This window comes from Labeo rohita, chromosome 8 (genome assembly GCF_022985175.1).
Source record: "Labeo rohita strain BAU-BD-2019 chromosome 8, IGBB_LRoh.1.0, whole genome shotgun sequence".
NCBI lineage: Eukaryota > Metazoa > Chordata > Actinopteri > Cypriniformes > Cyprinidae > Labeo > Labeo rohita.
Window position 1 is genome coordinate 9,717,441 of NC_066876.1, and position 13,913 is coordinate 9,731,353.

At 33.6% G+C, this 13,913-nt stretch overlaps 1 protein-coding gene across 6 annotated transcripts in view; it reads right to left on the minus strand.

The window, feature by feature from the left end:
- The window catches only part of LOC127170172 (membrane-associated guanylate kinase, WW and PDZ domain-containing protein 2), a 101,233-nt gene that overhangs the window by 32,108 nt on the left and 55,212 nt on the right, over positions 1-13,913 (minus strand). For all 6 annotated transcript variants that reach the window (XM_051117980.1, XM_051117979.1, XM_051117978.1 and 3 more), the window contains exons 5-7: positions 12,107-12,280; positions 1,203-1,386; positions 626-696 (exon numbers count right to left, since the gene is read on the minus strand). In XM_051117980.1, coding sequence (XP_050973937.1) covers positions 626-696; positions 1,203-1,386; positions 12,107-12,280 — 429 coding nt within the window. The remainder of the gene's footprint in view (positions 1-625; positions 697-1,202; positions 1,387-12,106; positions 12,281-13,913) is intronic.

Consider the following 13,913-nt stretch of genomic DNA (forward strand, 5'->3'; position numbering starts at 1 on the left):
TTGTGTTCTGAAGATGAACGAAGGTCTTACAGGTTTGGAACGAAATGAGGGTAATTAATGAGAAGATTTTCATTTTAGGGTGAACTGTCCCTTTAAGAACATGTCAAAACCTTCATGTGTAGATACTATAAAAAATACACAAATATTAGGCTACTACCTGAATTAATCAATGCAGCAAACTGAAGAATTACCCAGAATGGGCCTACCTTACAAACATTTTTCATGGGTTTTTTTAGAAGAGAGAAATTTTTGGCTCATTGATGATATTTCAAGCCTGTTGAGCTTCGATGATCATTAAAGGTGTCTTTTTTTTTAAATACTGAAATAGGTGTCATGCTAATTGCACTGTGACAGCCCTATATACACTTTATATATAAACAAAAAGGAGTCAAGGGAGCACTCTCACTTTTTTTTTTCTTCATACTTTTTTTTTCAAATACTCTGTCAAGAAAATATTCTAATGTGGCTGCATAAAATAAAAACAGTGCATACACCAAATATTTATGGCTATTTACATCTAAAACGGTTGCATGACATAAACCTGAATGGAAACAAGGCAAAAGGGCAACATGAATAGAATAGAATAGAATAGAATAGAATAGAATAGAATAGAATACAGTCTTACATTCAGTCATACAGACATTGTCTCTGCTGTGAGCTCGGCGATTAAGCCAATAGGATGGCTTTAGATGATGGCTGCGAGACAAACACATAACACAAGATGTCAGTGTTGTCAAATAGGAAAGTCATTTAAAGCACTACTGTAAATGACTACAGGCAAATCATTTTACACAAGTACTTAAATAATTGTGTTGCTAGTACATTTTTATGGGGGCTCTAATTATATACATTACATTGTTCTATAACTGATCGCTTGGAGGTTCTGATGGAAAACCAACATCTAAACTTTGCAAGGTCAATAAAACATGACAAACCAATTTAAATTTAAACAATTGAGGTATATGTTGAATGCAAAACATGTCAATGTTTTGGACCCTATTGACTTTTCTATAGACAAAAACAACAAACATTCTTCAAAATGTTTTCTTTTATCCTCTGCCTTTTTGGATAACCTATCCCTTAATATCCAGTGTAAAATCTTGTTTCTGAAGCAAAATCAGCTCTTTTTAGTCCTCTAAAAACTTTAGTCAAGTCACTAACACAGTATAAATCATTCATATAGACATCATTAATCTTCTTACTCTTTGTAATAGGCATTCCCTGAGTCGCTGTACATCATCTCCCAGTTTTCCGACCCTGTCACCCGTGCTCCTCTACGGGGTCCGAGCCCATTCTCCAAGGCACTGCCGTCTCCTCCGCTTGAATCTCGTGATTGGCTGGGGGATGATGTGGGGGCGGGGGCACTGCTCGCCCCGGCCGAACCACCTAAACGCCAATGAACAGAAAACAAGGCTTGTGAAATGACACGGCTTACTGAAACACAAACACTATTCTGGGTGAAAGCTGCGATTTGCACGTTTATTGAATTATTACTTCAAGTCATTCTCTTTTCTATTCAGTTCTAAATGGGTTTATTTTGCCCATTGGGCACAGGGAAGCTAGAAAACAAAGCTAAATGAAACTATTATTGAGTATTACTATTTCATAGGTATCTATTCATAGTTTGCCATTTACATTATTATTATATCACCCAAGTTTGTGTGTCTGAAACCCTATTGTAATTGTTAGAATGGTCATGAATCAGCAATCTCCACGTAAAACTGATTGTGCAGACCAAATCGTAAGTCGTAGAGACTTGAAACTTGGAGGGATGGTAGTACTCACACCCCCAACAACGTGACCAAGGCTCGTCCCAATCGCCTTGACGTGGGCGCCACAGCAAACAAAAATACAAAATCGCTCATAACATAGGCTCAAGTGTGTAATGTCATTGGAATCCTTGGCTCACACAGAACAAAACACATGCCTCAGATTCGACTTTTAGGCATAGCAAAGTTTTTGGATATTTTGCATTTTTTAAAAAACCTACTTTTGCGAACTAGTCAAAGGTTTTTCGCCCAATTGGGATCAGACCAGTGCAGAAAGATTCTCTGGAGAGTGATTATCGAATCACTTTTCAAAATGAAACGAGATATGGTCGCCAAACTTCTAACACCTATGTAAGAGCTTAATCTGAGGTCACAGGAAAAAAATTCGGAGCTTGGCCACTTGGTGGCGCTATAAGAGGGAAAAAACTTAAAATGGCTATAACTACACAACCATTTGTCGAATCAAGATGAAAATCTCTGTGCACTGTGGTAGTCCAAAGTACCACAAGTGTCTATAAGAACATTTGCTTATCTCCAAAAAAAACAAAAAAAAAACATGGTTGTCATTGGCTGATGAAGTTTGAGCCTGTTAGACCCTAAGGTCTCATGGCCCCAAAGATTTGTGAGAAATTTGAAAGAATTCTGCAACTGGGGGGGGGCGATATTGCATTTTTCAAGTGCGTAAACAATTGTACATTGCACGATTTTTTACACATACATGCAATATTCATGGTAGAAATGCTTATTCTGGACAACCTTGCCTCTAGAACCACTGCTGTCAATCAAAATGTTTGTTAAATGATTGAGAAGATGTAAAAAACCTACTTTTGCGAACTAGTCCCAGGTTTTTCACTCAATCTGGAAAAAACACTGTAGTACAATTCCTCCCTAGGTCAATAATTATCAAAAAATGTTGAAATTGTTTTATTTTTTGTTTAGAAAAGGGGCCTGTCCAAATTTATCCAAAATCCTAAAAGCCTAAAGGAAAACTCAAAACTTCATAAAACCTGGTGAGCACATGCGTCAGGTGATTCTAAACAAGCATACAAAGTTTTAAGAAGACTTGATCACAGCTGGCCCTATAACAGTCATAAAAATAACAATAAAACAATAAAAAAAAAAAAAAAAAACACACACATAATATTTCTATGGTAAATTACGTGGATTTGTCAAAAAATCTTTTTAAAATGATTGATATAGGTGGTTACAGGCTTGCTAAATAATGTCTTTTTTCATATGTTATATTTTTTATATAACTTCATATATAACATTGAAGTTATATATAGTTATATATTTAAAATATATATATATATATATGTTTTCTGTAAGGGTTAGGATCAGGGGACAGAATTTTTTTTTTTACAGTATAAAAATCATGTTTATGGAAGGTCCCAATAATAGGTGTTTTTTTTTATCATTTCAGTAATTAAACACTGCATCCTTTTCTATTAATCTATTCAAAAAATTTGTACATCAACTACAATTAATGCAAAATGGCTTGACGACTTCAAGAGCATGCTTTTAATTTCAGAATTAAAATTTATTTTTATTTATTTGATTGTTTTTTGTTCATAAAATGAACATATCAGGATGATACTACTATCCATATCATGATCAGAAAAAAATAAAGTAGCCTGGCATAAGTGTTAATTACATAAGTGGATTTGTCTTAAAATATCAGGCAAATTAATATTTTTATGTCATAGCTGAGTTAGATCAGGTTGTGAAATGTCATTTGGGTTGCACTTTATTTTACAGTACATGTACTTACATGTACTTACAGTGTATTTAAAGTGTACTTACCTAAGAAAATACTGATAATATAAGGTAATGGGGCAGGGTTATGTTTAGGGATAGGGTTAAGGTTAGTAGTTATTACCTAGTTAGTATTACCTGTAATCACTATAATAAGTACATAGTATGTGGAACATGAGGAACAATAAAATGTAAATAAAATAAAGTGCTACTGTAATTTGTTACAAATCCCCAAAAACTTTAATGATGTTTATGAATTACTTGATTAAGGTAAGGAAAACATGCTGTTTTAAAACTGTTTTTAAACCGACAACAGTACAAAGAGTTTCTAAGCACTTGACATTTAAACTAAATTTTAAAACTAAAATTTCTGGGCACTTTTTTATCTGTCGCTGACATTCAAATGCATTAAACTGTCATAATTCTTGCATATACAGCCAAAACATTGCAGTGTTTATCATTATATCAGTAATCGCCGTTCATAAGTAACTTTTATATTTCGTACACACACAGAGAATGATAAAACAGGAAGTAATTAAATATGTTTGTCACTCCCAAAAACATTGCAGTATGTGGTGTTTGTTTGTGTATGTTCTCTCACAAATTTGATTCAGCTAAAAAGCAAAACCAAGTTTTCCTCATTCTACAGTCTAAAGGAAATCGTTTCACTGTCAGCTATGAAATGTACTGTAAGCCGGGTCAGCATCTAAGAGACAGAGCGGTACATTTAATCCATAGAGACAGATCGGTATGTAAACCTCCTCTGTTGATTGGCTTCAATGTCATGCTTTGATCGATGCCACTGTCATCTGTGCCACTGCCCATGGGGTGAAGACACCAGGGCCAGACAAAAGTGCACAGACAAACAAGTTATAAAAGAGTTGACTGGACAGTTTTGTCAACTCTAAAATGTCGTCTGACAAACTCTAAGGCCAGATGGCTAACTTTTGTGCTGCTTCCTAGCATAAGTCGTGATGCACTGAAAATAATTTTTCACCAAAACCAAAATGACAGTTTAGCTGGAAAACGAAACCAAAAATAGTTTTGGGTTAATAATGAAACTCGGTATAGCTTACCAAAGGTTAGCTAGCTTTTTTCAATTGTTTTGTGCCTCTATAATGTGCAACTGCAGTAAAAAGCCAACATCCATATTTGAAAATGACTGCTCAATCATCTATGGAAAACCTGTACCTCATTCAATATCTATTCATTAATATAAAGACATCCTCTTATATCACTTGAAATACCATATGTGCTTGTATACAAAGAAAAGTGGATATGAAGGATCCCCAGCTGGGACCTGAACATCTGCAACCTGTACTCTGTACTGAGGTAATTAGCATATTCCCGCTAGAATCATAAGCCCAGCTGTAAACAAACACACACCCTTGGCTGGAGTGTCATATATATACACACTCAATCTGCTTTAACAGCACTGATATTTACCAGGAGGCACATGATACTATGAACTCTGGCATACAGATGCTATTTTAGTAATCATGATGGATATGGCTATGAATTTTTCATTTTTTTCCCCAAATACCATATGTACATTCAATATAACTCATGTGCAGAAGAACAAAAAAAAATTATGGTATTATTTTGCAATATGGAATTATTTAGCAAAATGTAAATAAAGTAACTTTAGTATAGGGACCAATTCACACTGTTAAGCTGCTTATTAGCATGCATATTACTAGCAGATTGTCTGTTTATGATCATATTCTACATCCCTAATCCTACCTAATGCCTAAACATATCAACTACCTTACTAACTATTAACAAGCTGCAAATTAGTAGTTTATTGAGGCAAAAGTCGTAGTTAATGCTTTGTTAATAGCGAGAATTTTTTAAAATAAGTGACCTACATAAACTGTTACATTTATGCATTTGCTGCTTTAACCAAAGCGACTTGCACTGCACTTACATTTATAAGTACCTCAGTAGCTACTGGGAATTGATCCCATGACCTTTGCATTGCTGCCGACACGTTCTACTAACATTGAAATGTTAAATTTAACTCTTATTATAAATGTACAGATGCATAAATCAAACTGTTAAAGCTATATCATTTACTCGTCACACTCCTACTTTTAACCAAAAATTACAAAACAATCAGTGCTGAAATGTGGCACCTGCTGAACTGTTAAGATAGATAAGGTATAGATTTTTTGATTACCGGTGCCAATATCTTAGCGAGCATGGTGGCCATAGCCCATATAAAGCCAATATATATGATATAATGTTATTTATTTTAAAGATAATAAAAACACCCGCATTACAATTGCTGAAATTAAATTTATATTTATTTTAAATTATATTTATTCATTTTAAAATATATCATTAAAATGATCAAATTAGAATAAAATAAAATAAATGAGAATTGATTAAAAAAATAAATAATTAAATAAATAATTAATTACATGAAAAAAATGAACTAGATAAATTTATATTTACAGGGAATATTTATATATATGATATAATGTTATTTAATTTAAAGATAATAAAAACACCTGCATTACAACTGCTGAAATGACATTTACATTTATTTTACATAATATTTATTCATTTTAAAATATATCATTAAAATGATTAAAATAAAATAATAAAATTAAATTAAATTAAATTAATGAGAAGTAATTAAAAAATAATTACATGAAAAAAATGAACTAGATACATTTATATTGGGGATATATATATATATGATATAATGTTATTTAATTTAAAGATAATAAAAACACCCGCATTACAATTGCTGAAAGGAAATTTATATTTATTTTACATAATATTTAATCATTTTAAAATATATCATTAAAATGAATAAAATAAAATAAAATAATAAAATTAAATTAATGAGAATTAATTAATTAATTACATGAAAAAAAATGAACTAGATAAATTTATATAGGTAATAGTTATATATATGACATAATGTTATTTAATGTAAAGATAATAAAAACACCCATATTACAACTGCTGAAATGAAATTTATATTTATTTTACATAATATTTATTCATTTTAAAATATATCATTAAAATGATTAAAATCAAATCAAATCAAATTAATGAGAATCAATTTTAAAATTTAATTCACAAAAAAAAAAAACTAAATAAATTTACATAGGAAATATTTATAAAATAAATCTGTAAAATAAATAGAAAACAGATTTATACTTTAGATATGGACTTCTTGATTATGTAATCCAAGTATGTTTCCAATGCTAATTGTACATACAGCACATAGTAAATATGATATAAATATGACATAGCAACCAACTAGACATAATGCAGCATACTTTAAAATCAAGGATTTAAAGTTGTCAAAATAAAAGTCCTGCTTCTGAAATATCAGCCAAACAGAAAAACAACTGAAAGTTGATCAGCTGATGTGATAATTAAAAAAAATGCCAAACATAGGCCAATATATCAGCCTTGGCAATATATCAGTTACCCACTAATGAAATTATGCTAAATGGTTGGTTTCTAATAAACACTTACCTGTACATATCAATGAAAATCTGATTATTTGTGATTCAAACCTATTGAAGTGGTTGAGGCAGGTAGGGGAGTCTGCATTCTTAAATGTGGGAGCATCACCATAAACTGGATCTCAAGTTTAGGAGAGGAGAATGGCGTTAAGATACTGGAAATATAAGATACTGGATTCTAAATGAAACCTAACCAGACAGACATCATCCTGGCAGTGGTGCCATCTTTCTCAAGGTGGGAGCATCCATGCCCTGTGGAGTATGTAGGTCAGAACAGCATCCTGTCAACGGTGTGGCTTGTGGGCAGACTGCAGTAAAGCCCAGATGGTCTATGACTGGGATCTGAGCTGTTCAAGGACCAGTCTCTCAAGAGCAATTGGTTAATAGTTTTAAGCTATGCTTGAAAGCTCGTTTTATTGCAAAACAACCTGTGCCAGGTCTGTTTCTCCAGCATTCAGGGAGAACAGAAGCTGAGATTGATGCCACACTGACCTTTTATTTGCTTTGCAAGCAACATTGATTATACAGCGTCTGTCTTCAATACAAATCATATGTGCTTTAATCATGTCTTCGAAAAAGAAAAAAGAAAATCAAATATATCGAAAATCGGTGGGTTTCATAACAAGGTAATCCCATGTAATGATGTGACAAGCCTCTGTGATATATTATATTGTGTTTTGTGCCCACACATTCTCCTCAGATCCAAATGTCAGGGAAAGGTGGAATAATAATAAAGGACAAGGAAACCTAAAATATAACACACCGAACACAGGTTTGCAGGTTTCTCAAGAAGAAAGAGAATATGTTAGAGCTCACAAAAGAGCGGGATAACAATGACTGAAACAAGCTGCTGGTATTATTTAACTATTCTGCTGTCACTCTGAGCATGAAAGACAATGGAAAGACAGAGAATAATAATTACAGCCACACTCAAGCACTTCTGGGCATCATCAGTTTGATCTGACAAGTTTAAATTAAATTATTTAGAACTGTATAGCTTATTTTGATTTCATTCAATATTTTAAATTTGAAAGAAACACATAACTATTTTGTGTTTATATGACCCATATTGTCTGTAAGCTAGAGGATTCAGTATAAGTAAAAGACTTACGTATCTTGTACTTATAGAAATGTACACACCAAAGACGATAACTATAAAGATAACAATAAAGTTATAGTTCTAAAAACATGTTCCCAGTATTAAAGAATAGCATACCACATACCACAGCTACAGAGAAATTATATTGTTGGAATCACTTTCAGGGCAATTTTTTCTTGATGCAGGGGCGTAGCTTCTTGGTATGCAGGTGCTTATGGATTCGGGCAGATTGAGGGCCTGCTGAGCCGAGGGGGGACTTTTAATTGAAATGATAGAGCCCTGCACGGGCCCAGCCCTGGCCTGAGACGCTCAAGCCCGAGCCCTGCCCTTGTCCGACAACTTATCAGAACAGAGCCCATGTTTATTACACAGCTGCTGTTGCAGCCATTAAATAGTTCCGTTTTGGTTTTTAATGGCAAAGTGGCTAGATTTTGTTTTGTTTCTTTATTAAAGTTAATTTAGAAATACATTTGGAACATTTTATGTTTGTTAAATTCAAGCTTTTGTTTTTTAAAATAACGACCAAGTGGCCAGCGGCAATGAGTTGAGCACTGATGCTCAAATCAACACGACTCGCCTAAAATAAAATCTGTAGACATAAAACACTTGATGCATTTCTCAATAGTAATTTAAACATTTAATTTAGATAAATGTGCGCTGTTAGATGCATATCCTATCGTTTGCTTGGCAAGTGAAAGCTAAAGCGCGCTTTGCAGGACATGAAAGTGCCACCATGATCACTTGCATTTTTTTTAACAGTGGAAACCTAAAATACGTCATTATTTTTGTTCATAAAGGTAAGAGTAATACATCATTTGGAACTGTAAAAGGTCTCTTTTATTTGAAAAGGTTCCATATCCAATTGTGTGCACTCACAATATCAACAAAACCTTGTGCTTTCGTAAAGTAAAAAAAGCAAGCGCGTTCTGCCGTCTCTTGAGGAGGAATGCTTCACAAAAATGATCCGAAACTTGAATATTTGCCTCACAGACACGATAAATATATCTATAAAATGCTTTAAATTACTACTTTAAAATGAAAGAATTTATGTACTAAAATCATGATACATTGCAACATTAAAGTTAATGTGAAAATTTCACCTACTCCACCCCCCCACCCCCCAAATAAAACAATGTTGGCAATAAATATGTAGGCTTCAACTGTAGGCTTGTTGGCTTTTCTGAGGTAGGCCAAATGTTATCTTGTTTTTTTAAGATGTTTTATTGACGTTTTATTTTTAAACTGATTGATTGATTTCATGAGACATCGTTTTTTATTAATTTTTTAAACATGCATTCAAATGATTTTTCATGTTTATAAACTGCAAATAAAGAGGAAAAGCATCGATTTAAAGACGAACATAGTTTCTCACAAAGAGTGTAAAAACACATTTATTATTTGTATTTTATCATAAAATTGACAGAATTTATAGGCTGAGACTTGCATGCCACAAATAATGAATGGAGTTGAAAACGTTAAATATTACTTCCAAGCACTTATGCCATAAATAAAGCAGCTTGTGATTACTCACGTAGCGTTATGTACTGTACTTAAGAAAAATCAACAAGTTAACCGAGGTGGAGTCCATAATGATTGGGAGGCCCGTACAACTTTTTGGCACATGGGCCCGGGGCCGACTTGCTACACCACTGTCTTGGTGTGAACGGGCCTTAGGACTTGCACTGTATACAACTTCAGAATATAATAGAAATCACATATTGCAGTCATTTTAAACTCAATCCAACATCACCAGAATACAATGGAAAATTCTCCTTTAAAGTCCTTTAAATTCCTTTTCAGATAATGTGTTTTTAAATCATAAAATTGCATATAATTTTATATAATAAAATTGCATATAATAAAATATAAATGTTATGCATTTTAAATGTATACTACATAATTACAGTAATATTTATTTGTATATAATTTGACATAACACAAATATAAATTACATTTACAACTATATGTCATATACACAAACTTACCAAAACACAATATGAATAATATAGCTGCAAGCAGCAATTACCAGGGTTCGGGCATATAAGGCCTTTGAGGCGCTATAGTTTTAGGGTGTGTAGTCCAAATCAAAATATGACAACTAACTTTTATTTTCTTTTAGTTTTGTTTTGTTAGACTTTTGGTTACAGTAGATCATGATCATCTTATTAAGTGGCCCTGTTATCACTGTCCAAATGCAAATGTTCAACTTTTTTTTTTTTTTTTTTGATAATTGTTTATCTAAAGTGTCCATAGAATTTTATTGCAGTGGTTTTATTGATTAGGTCACAAAAGTAGTTTTTTTTTAAATAATATCAAATATTTAAAGAACAGTTGGATTGACAGCAATGGTCGTAGAGGCAAAGTTGTTCAGAATGAGGAGATTTATCATATGATATGAAGATCTAGTGTTTGTGTGAATATATGTGCATTTTTTTTAGCAATTTGAGGCCATTTACCATAGACAGCTTGTGTTTTTGAAGCCTTTTTAACTGTTATAGTGCAACCTATAGTCCAAACTTCATGAAACTTTGTATGCTTGTTAAGAGTCACCGGACACATGTTCTCACCAATTTTTGTAAAGTTTTGAGGTGTTTTTTAGGTTTTATAGGCTTTTAGGTATTTTTGGTCACTCCCCTTTCTAAATGACCCGGTTATAGCTAACCAAAGGACAAAATTCAACATTTTTTTGATAATTATTGATCTACAGAGTCTGGAGAACTGCGCTGCAGTGGTTTGGTTGAGACTGAGCGAAAAACCTAGGAAACCTAGGTACTTCGCAAAAGTACGTTTTTAACATATTTGTGAATATGTAATGAACAATTGGATTGACTGCAATGATTCTTGAGGCAAAGTTACTCACCATGTGGAGATTTATCAAATGATATGCATATTGTGCGGATGTGTGAAACACCACAAAATTACAGAGGCAAAAAAACTTGTTAGCACCAACTATTGGCAGATTTCTTTCAAAATTCTTACAGACCTTTAGGGCCATGAGTCGAACATGCCCACCAAGTTTCGTTCCAATCGGCCTCCGTTAACCTTATCTAATAGGTGCTCAAATTCATTGGCCAATGGCAGCCATGTTTTTTGAGATACATGAATGTCCTCATAGACTGTTGTGGCACACTGGACAGAGACACTGCATACCAATTTTCAAGTCGATTGGACTAACGACCATGTAGTTACAGTCTTTTTCATGTTTTTTAGCTCTTATAGCGCCACCAAGAGGTCAAGCTCCACAATTGTTTTGATTTGACCAAAGATTGATCTCATACACATGTGTTCCGAGTTTGATGACGATCTCTCATTCCGTTCATGAGTTATAACCATTTTAGTAAAACTGGCCCCACCTCTTTCAAACGTTTTGGCACTCCTTTGTGACCGTGAGTCGAAAGTTCAATTTGTTTTTGATAATTATTTATATTCACTGTCCAGAGAATATTTCTGCAGTGGTTTGGTTCCGATCGGGCGAAAAACCTAGGACTAGTTCGCAAAAGTAGGTTTTTGACAAATTTCAAAATGGCGGAAAAATGTGCATACCGGAAATAAAATTGGAGATAGCCATTTTGTTTTGATTGAGCCAAGGATTCCAATGATATAACACACTTGAGCCTAAATGTTCTAGGAGTTATGAGCAGTTTTCAATCGCTGTAGCGCCACCTATAGGCCGATTCTAGGTCTTTGTGTCTGAGTAGTGAGCCAGACTACTACCATCTGACCAAGTTTCAGCTCTCTAGACCTTACGGTTTGGGCTGCCCATTCAGTTTTAGCGTGGAATAATAATAAAAATCCTTACAATTACAATAGGGTTTCAGCACTATGTGCTCAAACCCCTAATAAAGACATTTGAGAATTGCATAATCATTTGCATAATTCATAAAGCCATTTTAATCAAATGCATTGAGGGATTGTTTATGAAAGTATTGTAACAAATGTACCAAAAACATTTAATAAACACAAGGTGCATGCTGTGAATGATATATTCTTCCTACCTGATAGACCTGAGTCCTCCTCGCTGTTGTCGCCCTCCTCGCCTGCTTTCTCCAGGTTGCTGAGGGACTTGCTACGTGTGCGGAAGTTTCTCAGCAGGTTGCGGTGCTCCTGGTAGGTGATGGGAGGACTATCAGGATTGATGTGAACCGGACGAGGGGTTCCGTAGTAGTTCCCTAATCCAGTAAATATAAAAAAACGTCATTCAGGTGTTCCAGGAACAGTTATTATACTGCTTGGCAGTTATTACTTTATTTAACAATTTCTTCTCTTCTGCATTAGCCTCTGGCATGCATTCATGGACTTTTAACAATGTCCTTACTACCTTTCTGGGCCTTGAATGTAGTAGTTGTATTTTTGTCTACGCAGGGTCAGAAAATCATTGGATTTCATCAAATATCTTAATTTGTGTTCCAAAGACGAACAAAGGTCTTTCGGGTTAATCAGTAATTAATGACAGAATTTTAATTTTTGATGAACTATCCATTTAATGCTAGATTAAAGCAATGGATATGAGGTATTATTTATTGCAGAGTGAATCAATAGCCTTATTTTAATACAAATAGCCAAGCATTAAACAAAATCTTGAATCAAGGTCACCTTAATAACACATGATAATCCTTTATATTGTCATAGTATATTCTCTAAAAGCATAGAAACCACTTCAAGGATGGAATACTTTACAACAGAAGGAACATTATATCTTCAGACCTTTCAAGAGTTTTGAACCCCGATCTCCATCTGTTATTGATTGAGTAACTTGCCTTTGCAGTGGTAAGTAAATCATATCTCGCCGTGTCGGCAAAGTGAGAATGGCGTTTATGGCATTTTGTAAATGCGGCAGCATTTTTTATGCTAATTCATTTTATTCGTTTAATCAGGCGAGGTAGGTGATCCTGCCCCTGAGAGCCATAACTCTCATGCTAAAGGCACATGTGTCACAGAGCCCTCAGTAATGATGCTGAAAGACAAATGAGTTTCCTATCCCACACTGAACATTGAATTACGATACATTTGGCCTGAAATGCCTATTTTAGAGGGTATATTACCTGTGTAATGGACAATAAGCTTTTCTGACACTGTGTGGCTCAAAGTAGAAACTGAATGTAGAAAATGACTTAAAAGCTAAGGCTGAATGCTGTTTAAATATAAAGGGTAACACTTTACATTAAGGTTGATTAATTAACCCTTTAACTGTCACCGTCCCCAATGGGACGGCAAAGACTCCTAAATAGATATTTTTCCACTGTTTTGTGTTACGAATTATGTACATTAGTAGATTAATTTATGACAAGAGTGCACCTCTAAAATCTACATCATAACAGAAGGTCTGATCTTTGTCACAAAAAGACTTTTCTCGTTGCCTTTTTCCCTATCACACTTTAGCAATCATAAGAAATGATGTACCAGTTGAAAACTTAAAATCTCAAAATTCATCATTTGAAGACCATTTTAAAATCAGACATTGCATTACCATGGAAAATGTACATCAAAATCATATTACAAAATGTTTTTGTTCATGAATTATAAAAATTTAAGCTTGCATTTTCATTTCTGTTCAAAAATGGGAGTGACAGTTAAAGGGTTAACTACTTTAGTATAAACAATACTTCTACAGTATTTATTAATGTCAGTTAATGTTAAAGTTGTGCTTGTTAACATTAGTTAATACACTGTGAACTAACATGAACAGTGAACTACTGTATTTTTATTAACTAACATTAACAAAGATTACTAAATACTGTAATACATGTATTGTTCATTGTTTGCTCTTGTTAGTTAATACATTAACTAACATCAACTAACGGA